The following is a 14,243-nucleotide window of genomic DNA, read 5'->3' as shown; positions in this document are numbered from 1 at the left end:
GAGTTGCGCCGAGGGGTCTGAAGGAGAGTTTGGAGTACTCGGTCGTGCAGAATCGGAGTCTTTGGATGTTGATATCAGGGATGCTGAGGCGGCCGTCGAAGAAGCCACGCTGAGGGCTACTGTCCCAGGTGCGATAACCACTGTAGTTATATACTGTGTTACGTGCGTAGTCGATGGTGAACCAGCAACTGCCGTACTCGTCCCAAAGATCGAAATGCTCACATGTGCATTGGCTGCTCGAAACATTAGCTGGAAACATGTTTAGCCCGCTAAGAATCTCGTACAATAGCATGTGTCATTCAAGAAACCCAATGCTTGTAACACTTCTGATTCAGAACATTGGTTCGTAAGGCAAGTATTGACACCTGGATGCTGCGAATTTGTGCAGCTGCAATTAGGGTCTTCTATGCCACAGTCACTGGTCTCACCCTGGTATTTGATGCATAGTCGCTTACGGAGATCAGCTGCGTCGAATCGAGAATTGGAGCAGTTTAGACTTACGGCGCATTGAGATAGATCTCGGATCTGCAGCACTCTTGCTCGTGCTTGTGAGACTGCCGCAATGAGGTCTAGAATTAGGAAGAAGAACATGGCTGGCCAGTCGCCATTGCATGCAATGAAGGTGTTTAGGGGACGAATATTCGAGCTTGATTCACAGACAAAGCAGCATCCGCAGGCCCGTTGTTTGGGAAGGGTGGGATGTGCAGGGTAATGTGGCGCAAGGACGTCCGCATCCGGATGGGAAAGACGCCGAGACATTTGCCTTATCAAGCCGATAAGTGACAAAGACAAAGAGATGATCCATTGCGAACTTAACGTCTCACCTCTACGAAACATGCTTGCTTCGCACGCACCACCGATTGAGCTCCGTCGTGAGTATAACAGCAATGACTCAAGGAAGCCGAATCATATCTGCACTCCATCCGGAAGTCCTTGCCAGCCGTCATCCTTGCGGTCCGACCGACAAAATCAGTAATATTTTGCTCGGACGCGGTTGGTTACACTGAGTACTTTTCTCTACCAAAGCATCGATCGCTTTGAAAGTGGATTTCCAAGCAGAACCATGCATCTTATCAGCCAGAACCTCCATCAATACCATCGCATGTAGAAAGACAACGCGCGGAAACCTCGCCTGGTAGATTGATGTTGCGCTGCAATCGTCCCTTTACCTTTGTGGACTGCCGGGGTGGATACATTCGCCAGCACGTTGGATAATCGGAGGTCGAGGTAGGTCAGCTCCAAAGATGGACGGTTTTTCTGACACGATTTGTCTGTGCAGCAAAAGACTCTCCGTAAGCGCTTTGTGGCATACCAGACAAACACCTCCTGTAGAAAGATCTCTGTCGGCGCCTACTTTCCCGCCCTTCGAGTTATAGGCGCACTGCTTCATTGAATTGTTCAGTCTACCGCAGCCTGGTAAAAAAGGTACAACATATATGCTCCCGGTCGATGAAGAGTGGACGTGCACGCAGGCGGATAATGCGGCGACATGTGGCTGGGTTAGCGGCGCGCTGTTCTTCGAGGAGTTTGTGGATCCGTATCCTGCGCGGCAATCGGTATCGCCAACTCTTGGGATCGTGCCATGAACTTCTTGTAGAGGTGTCGACTTCTTTGGTCACCATTCCCTGATTATGATAGTTTGCAGTTCGAGAGAAGGATGTTGATCTCGAATAGTGCGATGCATATATCAGACTGGGGCTTCTTCGTAGCCAAGACCCGTGGGAATGATTCCGGGTCAATGATTGATGTCGGCCAGTCATATTCATCTGGTATCTAACTTAGGAATCAGTCATTGTACATGTCTAGCAGATCCCGGAAGCCTTGTGCCAAAGGCTTGCGGCACGACTAAAGTGTCAACCGAACGAGAAGAATGAATATGCAATATTGAATGCGCTAGAAATTTTTGACCATGCGTTGATGGTGGCGTGATAGAATTGAAAATGCGTGGTGATGGCTATGTAGATGCAGGTCAAGGAGATGCGATATCGCAATCACGCGATGACGCGGTGGAACGTGCGCGCTTACATCATCATATTTCCGTAAGCGGCAAATTCTGAATCGGCGTTGATCACGGATGACGCTCCTGATGTTCAAGGCGACAATTTTGTCTGGACCAGTCTCGTTACGAGTCGTGTGATCATCCTTGCTGATTAGGTGCCATCTCGTTGAATCGAAAATGAATCCACCGGTCTCGCGATCATTGTTAGCAATGCTTTCCCAGCCTAACTCAGAAGCGCCGGGTGTTGAATCCAATTATCCACGGTCTTCGTCGCGTTCGATTGAATCAGAGTTCGTTACAACGTGGGGCAAACGCTTTATTACTGACTCTGAGAAGTCGCACAAGGCTGCAGATCAAGACGTGCCTGGGTAGCGTCCTGTAGGCATGCGGCGCAGTCGTCGCGTCTACAGCTTTGCGGGCTTCCGTACGCAGTTTCAAACCATTCGCTTGCGGGCAGCGTTCCCTCATCTTTTGTGCTTGTCAAAACTCATCCCGTTAGACGATGGCATCGCCGACTTCGCTTTCACTCCCTGAACCAGCTGCGGCGCCTGAGGGCCTTTGCTCACAGTGCGCGGCATTCGACTTGGACGATGCACTATGCTTCAAACCTGCGATAGCAGTCCGAATCGTGCTGGAAATATATCAGCTAAAGCCGAAGACCTGCGCATTCTGCAGATTCCTGAGTGGCAGTATGGGCCATCTGCCGAAAGGTGGAATGTACAATGTGACCGCTGTACAAGCTCATTTTGCGGTAACTCCTCTTCTCGAAAAGATCGAAGCGCCCATACTGTGTATCGAAGCACGGCGGGATTGGCGGATTTTCAACCTCTTCAATATCCGCAGCTCCATCATCTTTGATTGCACTGGACCTATCGCTCGAAACTTGCAACCAATAGCACGTCTGATCGACTACAGGGTCGTTCGTGAGTGGATAGATTCGTGTGTACACACCCATCAATGTCGCACAGTCGATAGAGGGAAGAACTTACGATATTCATACTCCGTACCCGGCCTGAAGGTTATCGACTGCGAGCATCGCTTAATCAGAGACTTACCAGCTACCGCGTTGTATGTGACATTGAGCTACGTCTGGGGTAACCCGAAAGATCAATCTGTTGGTCAAGCTCGCCTAGAGTCACCAGCGCCTGAGCTTCTACCACAAGACCTCCCAGCGACCATCGAAGACGCCATCAAAGTCACGCTCGCACTTGGGCACGATTACTTGTGGGTTGACAGGTACTGCTTGAATAAATCTTCAGAGGACTTCCATGCGCAGCTCAGACAGATGGATAAGATCTATGCTGGGTCGGCCTTAACGATTATCGCAGCGGCCGGCTCTGATGGTTCTTATGGACTACCGGGCGTCAGTCGGCAACGGGTGGTGAACCAACCCTTTCACTTTGGCCGACGGATCTTGTATTCCACTCCCTTGTTTAGTAGAGAAACCCTGGAGAGTACAACATGGAGCTCAAGAGGCTGGACGTATCAGGAAGGCCTACTTTCAACTAGGCGTCTTGTTTTCACTGACACCCAACTCTATTACGAATGCCAGGAGAGGTCTCGAATGGAAGGCTGGTTAGCTCCTGAACACATGTTCTGGCGACGTGATGAAGAGAGCGCTGGTTCTTGGTGTGACTATTTCAACAAAAATTCAGACCCGGGCCTTTTTCCAACTATCAACGGGCACGTTAAGAGTGTCCTCCACCGGATCGAGGCATTCACAAAGCGATCGCTCACGTATGAAGACGACGTACTCAATGCATTGCTAGGCATCTTTGCATTACTACGACAAGGCACGAATATTCCATATAGTGGCATACAACATCTTTGGGGAATGCCGTACTTTGGTTATGATGTAAACTTTCGGCGCGATAGAACACCACTTACTATATCGCTGTCAAGATTTGTGAATAACTTAAGCTGGGATGTAGATAACCCAGTCAGACGGCGGGTTGGATTTCCTAGTTGGTCATGGACTGGATGGATTGGTACAGTAAGATGGGCAAAGGGACTGATGATGGTGGACAACGGCCGATATCACAGACACCGATCTACACCTGATGTCCCATGCACTGTCAGTTTGGAACTCCGGAATGGAAACACCGTTGACTGGCGAATCTACCATGCCATGTCTTACTTACACGACACTTCCGAGGACGCACGAAACGCGCAACAACTCACTCGCTTCATACACATCAGCGCTTACATCACTCAGATCATGCAATCGGACGCACCGCATTGCTACCAGCTTGAGCTTGATCGCAAGAAATCAAACAACGATTCTCGACCAGTATATGTGTCTATCAATCCTACAGGGGGAGATCATGTCAACGTCGGTCGAGGATTGTTCGTGATGCACTTGCCGTGGTATCTCGAATATGGCCACGATAGCGAGTGCAACGTCTTAGTGGTTCAGCGTCAAGGCTCACATTGGGAAAGAGTTGGCATTGGTAGTACGTCGACATTCTTGGAAGTGGCACCCGTTGAAAAGACATGGACGAAAATTCGCCTCGGCTGATGAAAACAACATCCTCGGGGTTGTTTGTTTCACGCCGTCAAGGTCCGACAATCCGGGATCACTTGGACGGATGCATGTATGCCACTGCTGCATTGCGAAACATGCTATGCCAAGGCCTGCAGCACAGTATGCTTACCTCAAGAGCAACTAACTAGTTAATTAGACATAGTTCGAATCATCATACGTGCAGAGAGCCATATGTAGACCGGTCAATGCTCAAAAGAATGCAGCAATCTTGCCAGCGGACGCATTCGAACGCTTTGAGGCGAGAATGGTCGGCATTGATCAAATCCTTTTTGAGACATGCAGTCGTGCATACTCTGAGGGCATTCATATCTTCTCAATCTTTATGCAAGTATGCGTTGGCAAGTCTGACTTATATTCAAAACTGGATGGCCTATAGATCTTTATCCTCGACCCATGCGATGTAGGCGCAGTCAGGTAAATGTGCATCACATCTAATTTTATAACCTTGACTAATTATTGTTGTAATATGATAAGCTCGGAGACTGCTAATTAAATATCAGCTCTAGTACAGCCTTTGAGAGATTGGGGTTGTTAAGACATCACGCGTTGTCATTGCGATATTGTTTTGGTGGACAGAGTGCGTCGCTCGGCTGTGAAACACGTCAGCTCAAAAACATTGTTCGAAAAACTATACTGACGAAACTTACCCAGACCCTTCTTGACAAAGTGATGCTAAGTATAGTCGTCATGAAAATAATACTCGCTTCTTCCTACAGGATTCGCATCGTTAATTGCTTTTTGTCGTCAACATGGCTCAAAAGAAACAATGTAAAAGGAACACCTGATGCTAGATGTGAATCAGATGTCGCTGTTGTCTTGAGGAGATCTCCTTGAGGGAATGTTTAAAAGACTATCCAAATCCGCCAATCTAGAAGTCTTACTCTAAACATCAACACTTCCCACTTGCTTTCAAATCATACACCTTCCACCATCTATATTGCAGTAAACGAATCAGGCGAAAACAATGGCATCAAATGGACTACAGGACTATGCCGACTTTTCACTTCCTATACCACCGAACCGCTACATCGATGATCCCGAATACTTCTGTCGATTCCATCCACGTGTTCACAAGGAAACTCAAGCATCAGATGATGCCACGGTTCAGTGTCAGATCGATGTCTTTGGGAGAGCTAATGTGGGGTTCGTGAAAGGGTGCCTTAGTCTGCGTTCAGGTGGTTGGACATCCTTGACTTACCCATATTGCCTTCCTGAACGTCTCGCCCTCGTCTCTTACATCAACGAGGTTGCCTTCTTCCAAAATGGTAGGTTGCTTCCACATTCAAGTTATTCTTCACTAACATTGATAAAAGACGTCGATTTTTGGCTCCCGTTTGATGTAGGTGTATTCTAATCATGTTCTCTCAAGAAGGTCCTGGATATTTGCTAACAGGGTTTCTTATCTAGCCGGACACGAAATGTTGTGATTCTAGTGTATCAGTTGGTGGTAAAAAGAAGGCCGTGGATCCAGGTTGGCAGAACCGCCATACGCAAGTTTTCGCTAAAATCGCTATTCAGCTTGTGGATACGGACTCTCAACTCGGGAATCTTGTAATTCAAGGCCTGCAAACATGGAAGCGTGGTGAAGCCATGATGGAAGAGGAGATTCGATATCAGAATCTTACTCAATATCTCTCGGATCGCCTTGTGGACAATGCCTTCGAGTGAGTAAATCTTCTTCTACTTCTTCGATCAAGAGCTTGCAACTAATATCTTTAGATTTCTCTTTGCCGTCGCTCGATTTGGATCCAACTTCAGTCTCACTAAAGAGGAAGAAAAACTGATTGAACCAGTTCTCAAACCTTACTATGAGATTATGATTCTCACCAACGACTATTTCTCGTGGGAAACGGAGTATACGACTTTCCTCCGGTCCAACGAGAAGGTCGTTGTGAGAAACGCTGTTCCCCTGTTCATGGAATGGTATTCAATGTCTTGTCAAGAAGCAAAGGTCGCTCTCAAAGAAAAGATCAAATCCCTTGAGGACGACTATTGCTCACTCAAAGCTGAGTTCTTTTCCCAGTATCAGATTCCAGGTTCTTCGCCTGCTATCATGCGGTGGTTTGAAATCCTGGAAGGCGTACTGGCAGGCAACATATTTTGGAGCAAAACATGTCCTCGATACAACACGGCATTTGGGAGTGAGTACAAACAGTACCTGGCTCAGAGAATTAACGAAGGTGCCTATTTCTTCAATAGTTCGACAGAATCCTCCGCAATCATCAGCAATGATATCTTAAAGATATCGAAGCTGAATCTTAGCGGGCAAGGCGTGACCGATAGCGAGTGCGGAATGGGCTCTATGGGTAAGTAGATCGAGGAGAAATCTCTGGAAACAAACGATTCAACAGTATCTAAACAGTACGCAGGTCGAATTAAACCGTCCTTGTTTACCTGTGAACGGCTCCCGCCGTTGGACCAAAGCGTAGGTTTCAATGGACAATTTAGAGTTGGTCTACGCTTAGGAACTAACACCAACTATAGGTCATTGAGTATCCATCGAGATACATTGCATCGCTGCCTTCCAAAGAAATTTGGCACACGTTTATCGACGCTTTGAATACATGGTACCAGGTACCACAGCACCACTTGACTATCATTCGGACAGTCATTACACAGCTACACAGCTCCTCACTTATGTAGGTACAACCGCATGTAGGATAATTCTCTGTTAACCTTTTGAAGGCTAGACGACATTCAAGATCACTCCCCACTCCGTCGTGGCCACCCAGCCGCCCACAGAGTTTATGGTATGGGCCAAACCGTCAACTCTGCTTACTTCCAGTGCGCCGATGCACTAAGACAGATACAGAAGATATCCTCTGACTCTGTCTTGGTTTTCACTGGTAACGTAGTTCTGCCCTAATGTCGAGATTCTCTTCACTAATTCTTTGAAAGAGGAGCTCATGGCGTTGCAAATAGGTCAGGGAGCCGATATGTATTGGACATATCATTCAATCACGCCCACTGAAGAAGAATACCTTCAAACGGTTGACTCTAGTAAGTTGTTTAGTCTTATAGACTTAGCCACCATGTTAGTCTACAGGCTTGTTCTCTATATTCTAACAATGATATTTCCAGAAACGACTGCCTTGTTTCGTATGGCTAGCCGCTTGTTACAAGGTCAGGCAACCATGAATAGGTAAGCTATCGGTCGACCACATAGACTAGGTATAGTCTCTAATATTTATATAGATGCATGGATATGGAGGAGTTTTTGACTCTATTTGGACGGTATATACAGATCCGGAACGATTACCAGAATCTCGAGTCCTCTGAGGTTTGACACCAACCCCGCCATCTGCGTTCTCTGCAAAAATAGCTGACATATCATAGAACACCAAAAACCAGGGCTTCTGCTCCGATTTCGATGGAGGAAAATACTCTCTCCCTCTCATCCATGCTTCAAAGCTTGGCAGCCCAGAGATCAATGCAATCCTGCAGCAGCGGAAGCGAACAGAAAGTCTGACAACCGATCTCAAGGTCGTTCTGCTAAGCGAGCTGAAGGCAAAGGGTAGTTTAGCGTACACTCTTCAAGTACTCCAGAACCTCGAGCGGGCTATCAAGGAGGAACTCCAATCTCTAGAAAGCGAGGCCGAAATCAAGAACTGGCTACTATGGAGGATCTTGCAGCAGATGAGCCTGGACAACCACCATGGCTGAGCTGTTGCAGGAATACAAGCGGTAGTCCTGGTACTATAGATAACAAAGCAAGCTACTAGACTAGCCTGATGGCTGCAATACAAGGTTATGTTAACAGGTACAAGTCACTTCACTCACTGGCTAGCGTGCTACGACACAATTTCTTACTAAACATTGGCAAAGGGTTGGTATTGGTCTTATGTCAACATTCATGGAAGCGGCACCCGTTGAGACGGCATGAACGACGATTCGCCTTGGCTGACGAAAACTGCATGTCTATACGCGAGCGTATCTACTACTTCCCGAGCTGTTCTTACTGTCGCTTCCCCATCGCCAGGTTTATTTGCCGTAGAAAGTACTCATACGATATTTTGTCTCACCCTCGTACTGCGCAAGATCTGACAATGCTTGCTCGCCCTCTCGGATGATAGCCTGCCGTATTCTCTCGCTTCGCGGCTTGATGCTCACTTTGAACACTTGCGGTCGCATGTTGAGGCCATTTCTAGTGAACATTAGTACTTGCATGTTAGTCGCCTCCCGATCAAGACTTACGTGTAATCAAAGATATCGACCGGTATAGGCTTCCCACTCTCGTCTAGTGCTGGCTCGATCTTGAAACCCCAAACTAGTCTCGCAACGGTCAACCATGTGCCTTGTTCGGCGAGCGCCTGGCCTGAGCACACGCGTCGACCCCAGCCGAATGTCATGTATCCCCTCTCACCAGGAAAAGGTCGCGAGTCAGGATGATTCTTCAAGAAACGGTTTGGATTGAATCGGTCTGGGTGGGGAAATTCGCGGTCATTGTGGTGAATCGCCCACACGTTTCCCTGCACCCATGTCGATTGTGGGATCAGATAACCATTGTAGTAATCGTCCTGGACTGGAGCATGTGGTTGTCCACCAATAATTGCAACAGATCGCCATCGAAACACCTCTTTTACGAACGCGCGCATATAAGGCAGATTGGCGTCGTCTTCAAACGAGGGACTGCGATCCGGTCCGACCACGCGATCTAGTTCTTCCCATGCTGCATGCATGGCTTCTGGAAACGCTCGCATTGCAAGAACAGCGGTAATGAGCGTACTACTCGAAGTGTCTGATCCAGCGCCGAACAAGTTTCCAGTCAGCGCGGAGATCTCTTTCGGGTTGAGACCATACTTCTCCTGCTCTCGAAATAGCATCTTCGCATAGCAATCATCGTGTCCTGGCTTCGCATTCGCTTCACTTGCTAAGGAGTAGAAGAAGTCATGACCACGATGCGATCTCTTCTTTGATCCCATGCCGTGCTTCCATGGCGCATATTCAGTCGGTACGCGAGCAAGAATTGGAAAGGTTTCCATCAGCATGGGAAACGTCTTCCCTGGCACGTTCAGATCGGCCGCCCGGTGCATCAACGCGATGACGTCGGTGATGATGGGATCATTGTGGCTCGCGACACGCCTGCCGAAGCCGATGATAGAAACCACGCTGGTCGCATAGCGTTCAAAGTGCGCGACATAGTTTTCGGGGGTACGCAGGAGGTCGAGTGCGACAACTTTGCTCTCGTCGTTCTGGAAATCACGGTACTTCTTCACTTGCTGAATGCCAACGCCCTGATGTGTCACCTTGCGCAACATCCGGAAGCGCTCACGTTGCGCTTGTGTGGTAGTGATGAGATTTACGAGATTGTTCTGACCAGAACCCAGTTCAGCAAAGACAAGCATGCGCGGTCTTGAGCAGTATATGCCTGCTCTCTTATCAAGAAGTTCGTTCGCGGTCCAAGCATCGTTGATCCATACGGTTGGATTGCGTCCGATCCAATATGTTATCAATGGGGTGTTGTATTTTTTCGACAGTTCCTCGAAGAAGATCCACGGCTTGTTATTTGGTAGCTGGAACGTGTTGCCAACGATTGGGTATGGGAAAGGCCCAGGCGGCTTCTCAACATCAGTATCATGCTCGCACGCTACAGTATGGCGTTCTTACCATCTTTGATCTCATGTATAGCATCCAAGCATAATCTGCGAACACCCCCAAAGCTGCGGTTGCGAGGACCGCCAAAGCGATGTTCCCCACGCCAAACTTTGAGATACCATGCTGCAAATAATGCAAAGGCAGAGCCTCGAAGACTTGTTCTATTGCCATGCTTCACGTTGTTCAAAGGGTGCGCTGGCGACGTCCGTGGGATGAAGATGTGCCGAGTTACAAGATGCACTTCTTCGACGCTTCAAAACTCCACCGTGGCGGCTGTGAGCAGGCATCCAATAAATTGACACCTGATACCAAGCGTGCTAATCAACAGGCATTACAAGCAGCGGTACTGAGTGCAGCCATTCGCAGAGAGTTGCATGCGCACAACCCCACATTGCGGGGGTGGGGCATTGGTGCCGGGTAAAGTTTGCAGCTTCATGGTCATTTCGTAAACCCGAGGGGGACCTAGGTATGTGACTCTTTCCCCACTGGTAGGAATGCGCGCAAGAGAGTGAGTCAGCGTATGTGGGTATGGTGTTGGACGGCAAGCGGGAGACTGGCGGCAGATGTTGCGTCGAGACGCGACGTGCGACCAGCAATAGCGCCAAACCGCGTCATCGCCGTGCTTCTGCTGGTCACGTCGACAACACAACCACGCACAACGCTCTCTATCAACGTGTACGTCGACTTATATCTGAGAACACAGCGTGTCACTCAGCAACCACGCTCTGAAAGCCTTGTCTTTTGCCCAATATCTCACAGATTTCTTTATGATGTAGTGCTGACCCGATGCGGTGCCTGCGAAGACCGGCTCACGAAGCCACCACGAACGCGATGCCTCTCATTCCGGTCTTACTATGTTCTGCCAACACATGATTTTCACATTGAGGAAACTCCGTTTTTGTGGAGGCTTCCTGACATCACTACGTACCAGAATTTGTCCTTCCCACAGGGCCAAAACCATGGTAGCGATAGCCTGCGCAAGAATTCCTCGCAATCCCTCAACTTCGTCGCACACCACTCCGAGGACATACCAAACCCGCAAGAATGAGACAGATTGACATGGAAGAACTCATGGCTTTCATCCGTGAAGACCTCGGCAGCATGCTCAACGACAAAAACGACGTCTATTCTCCAGGCAGCCTGGAGTCTCTACCTTGTGAGCTCATTGTCATGATTGCTGAGTATCTTTCTAAAAAGGACTTACTCACGCTTCGATCACTGGGCAACCGAAACATATCCCGAGGTATCGATGACCGCTTTGTAAGTAAAATCTAACCTAAATATATTTGCTACGTCTTGCATATTTTTGAGCATTACGTAGAACCCAGCGAAACCTTCAGGGTCGTTTTCTCTCACAACTAACTGCTCTGATCAGGTCAAAGTATGCTTCTCCAGACGACGATGTCGAACGACGATGGCAAGCGTCGCGCGCCTCGAGGCCTTGTCTTGCACGCGACTTGCCGAGCGTATTCGCACACTCGAGGTGTACACTATCTTCGATTGCCAGCCATCACGATTCGGGGATCTAGCAACAGGAAAACCCTGTGCGAAGGCTGCCATCAGTACCTCCGAGGTGCCATGGATGTTCGGTCGTATCTTTCAACGTCTGACGAATCTCAAGAACTTCTTGTTTCGCGCTCCTCCTGGTCTGTGGGGAATGTGTGACGAAGAATTAACCAATGAGCTGCCACTGTTTGGTTTTTCCGAAGCCCATCCGCACTTAAGGTTCGGCCCTCGATATCACTTCGGGCTGCATGGTCCACGGCACGATCACGTTATCGATACGTACTCTATGGTCAGCCTTGGTTATGCCCTGATCTCCAGCCTCCAGCATACAAGACAGCAGCTATACAGCTTTGAGATATTGGGATTCGCGGATTCGAAATGGCAGTCGAAGTTGACATCTAGTCCACTATTACTCTACTCCATGCGAAGGGTATGCGCCCTACGAGCCCTTACATGCCTGAAGCTCCAGTTGGATATGTTGGCCTTGGAGAATGAATCCATGACTTCCCTTGTCATGATGATCGAAAGCAACGCGAACCTCAAATCTCTGCATCTATCTGCGCGCCCATCGAGTTGTCAGCGCTGGTTATCGCGTAGCGAGAATTGGGCACCTTTGCTTCGGCTACTAGGCTCTAGCCCACCATTCCGCCTCCGCTCACTCGAACTTGACGGGCTTGTCACGAGCACTTCTGCGCCCACTCTTGCGCGGATCATCAACGTACACTCATCCTCGATTCGCCGCGTCGTTCTCAAGCACACAAACTTCCATTACCCGAATACGCTTCGTGAATTCTTCACAGCGTGCGCCAACTCGGGTATACATTACTACAGGTCAGAGAGCCTCTTGTTCCACGAAACGAGCATGCTGGTTGGTACTAGTCTAAGCTTCCGCGTGTTTGAGGACAAGGAAGACGAACTGCACCGAGATTGGTCGGGCGAGGAGGACTTGGATCAATGTGACCTGCTCGATACGACTTGCCAGGATTGGGTGGAGGTGCGGTTCCCTAGCGGAAGGGACATACTGGTATACGACAACGAGAATGGGCAAAACGGAGATGATTGGATGTACAGGGCCTTTATGGCCGGTGTGTCGATGATCAAGGATGGTGCTCTCATTGATTCTTAACGCACAATCGCTACAGAGGGGCAGCACTTGGTGTATTGGAGTGACGTCAAGAAGGCATCTGAGGGACGAAATGTGACGTCGATTTCAATGTGGCACCCCGATGGTATTGTTTTAAACCAATCCCAACATAATGTCCCTGTACCATCTAGCAGATGCCGAGTACCCTAAGTTGGTGTCGAAGCCGCGTCCACTGATATGGAGGCCTGAAAACAATGTATGAGCGCCACTTGAACGAGATCTTTTCATGTGTTTTGATCGGTATTGCTACGTACGCATGTATTAACTAGAGATCTTGACATCATGTTTTTCTGCTGCATTCTTCAACGCCTCTTTATCAAGCGGTCTACTTTTGTCTGGCACAAGAGTGCCCTCGAACTTGCCACCAGCATCCGCGATCAGCGACTCCAATCCATCTCCGCTCGAGTACGCCCAGAAGCGGTTGTATCGGTCGAGGAACTCAATCGAGATTGCAGTGCCGGCCGGAACAAAAGCTGTCTCTCCTGCTCGAATGACATTCGCACTCCCATCAAGAGTGACGTTGATCGCTCCATCTAGAACATGATATACCTGGTGAACCTTCATGAACGCGAATGGCCTACTCAGGACCGAGTTTGCCAACCGGTTACTTGACTCGATAGCTGTAGCTGCAAAGTTCCCTGTGGGCGACTGAGTTTGCTTAGTGGTGATGAAAGGCCTGCTTAGCACACCCTCGAGTAGATGGCACGGTCCTGTGTTCGCCTTGAGATAGTACTCCTTGCCAGGCTCATCGGGCAACTTAGAATCCTCTTCCTTTGTCAAATCGCTGACTTCCGCACCCTGAAATCCTGGTTGAAAGACGACGTCGTACTTCTCCTTGATCTCTGCGATTCTAGATCCAACTAACTCTCCTATGTCGCTTGTATCAAACTCATCCGCAAAAACACCATCATACTTCTTACAAATCAGCCGAAAGAAGTCAACCCATTGTCCAGGAGTGACTACTCCGATCGATTCGTTGGTGCCATCATCGATAAGCTGTGGCCGATGCACGACCTTGGGAGGAACGTAGCAGAAATCTCCCGGACCAAGGATTTTACAGCGATTTCCCGCCCAGACTTTCACATGTCCACGTGTGCACATGAAAACGTCGTGAGCCAAATTATGATAGTGGAAGCCTGGAGCGTCCCCGAGGGCACCATCGTAGCCGAACACAGATATCAAGCCCGAAGTCTCCTTCGCACTAGCGAGTAGGCGTACAGTAACTTTGTGTCCAGGTATCATCATGGTATCGCCCTCGTATGCAGGAATGATATATGGCGAGGATTTCCCTAGCGGTTGTCGCACGCGTGGCATGCTAGAGGATTGGGGGACGTCCATTTTTGTAGATGTTCGTATGGGTTTCAGGTTTGGGCCCGTGACAGTAATGATTGGTATAGAAAGCCCACAAGCAATGGCTTCCAAGGCGAGTGTAATTGGCCTTGGTGTGATGGAAG

The 14,243-nt window shown here is 48.9% G+C and overlaps 6 protein-coding genes across 6 annotated transcripts; 3 read left to right on the top strand and 3 right to left on the bottom strand.

Annotated features, from left to right (window-relative positions):
• Window positions 1-261: 261 nt before the first annotated feature.
• Window positions 262-591, bottom strand: AA0111_g8278 (hypothetical protein; the record flags this gene model as incomplete). The annotated part of the gene is made up of 2 exons (XM_028654707.1): window positions 262-450; window positions 502-591. 2 exons carry the CDS (start codon window positions 589-591, stop codon window positions 262-264), a joined length of 279 nt encoding a protein of 92 aa, XP_028504248.1.
• Window positions 592-5,508: 4,917 nt separating this feature from the next.
• AA0111_g8277 (hypothetical protein) lies at window positions 5,509-8,207 on the top strand (the record flags this gene model as incomplete). Its single annotated transcript, XM_028654706.1, has 11 exons — window positions 5,509-5,809; window positions 5,858-5,883; window positions 6,063-6,208; window positions 6,264-6,850; window positions 6,914-6,969; window positions 7,029-7,183; window positions 7,230-7,390; window positions 7,443-7,544; window positions 7,626-7,686; window positions 7,740-7,824; window positions 7,881-8,207. The coding sequence occupies 11 exons, from the start codon at window positions 5,509-5,511 to the stop codon at window positions 8,205-8,207; spliced, it is 2,007 nt and encodes a 668-aa protein (XP_028504251.1).
• Window positions 8,208-8,525: 318 nt separating this feature from the next.
• AA0111_g8276 (hypothetical protein) lies at window positions 8,526-10,154 on the bottom strand (the record flags this gene model as incomplete). The annotated part of the gene is made up of 3 exons (XM_028654705.1): window positions 8,526-8,688; window positions 8,739-10,102; window positions 10,152-10,154. The coding sequence occupies 3 exons, from the start codon at window positions 10,152-10,154 to the stop codon at window positions 8,526-8,528; spliced, it is 1,530 nt and encodes a 509-aa protein (XP_028504252.1).
• A 1,029-nt stretch (window positions 10,155-11,183) lies between these two features.
• AA0111_g8275 (hypothetical protein) lies at window positions 11,184-11,414 on the top strand (the record flags this gene model as incomplete). The annotated part of the gene is made up of 1 exon (XM_028654704.1): window positions 11,184-11,414. The coding sequence occupies one exon, from the start codon at window positions 11,184-11,186 to the stop codon at window positions 11,412-11,414; it is 231 nt and encodes a 76-aa protein (XP_028504249.1).
• A 139-nt stretch (window positions 11,415-11,553) lies between these two features.
• AA0111_g8274 (hypothetical protein) lies at window positions 11,554-12,771 on the top strand (the record flags this gene model as incomplete). The annotated part of the gene is made up of 1 exon (XM_028654703.1): window positions 11,554-12,771. The coding sequence occupies one exon, from the start codon at window positions 11,554-11,556 to the stop codon at window positions 12,769-12,771; it is 1,218 nt and encodes a 405-aa protein (XP_028504250.1).
• A 279-nt stretch (window positions 12,772-13,050) lies between these two features.
• On the bottom strand, window positions 13,051-14,127 carry AA0111_g8273 (hypothetical protein; the record flags this gene model as incomplete). The annotated part of the gene is made up of 1 exon (XM_028654702.1): window positions 13,051-14,127. One exon carries the CDS (start codon window positions 14,125-14,127, stop codon window positions 13,051-13,053), a length of 1,077 nt encoding a protein of 358 aa, XP_028504255.1.
• Window positions 14,128-14,243: the final 116 nt, after the last annotated feature.

This window comes from Alternaria arborescens (assembly GCF_004154835.1).
Source record: "Alternaria arborescens strain FERA 675 chromosome Unknown contig_20, whole genome shotgun sequence".
Lineage (NCBI taxonomy): Eukaryota > Fungi > Ascomycota > Dothideomycetes > Pleosporales > Pleosporaceae > Alternaria > Alternaria arborescens.
This window is presented reverse-complemented; position numbering and strand designations above follow the sequence as displayed.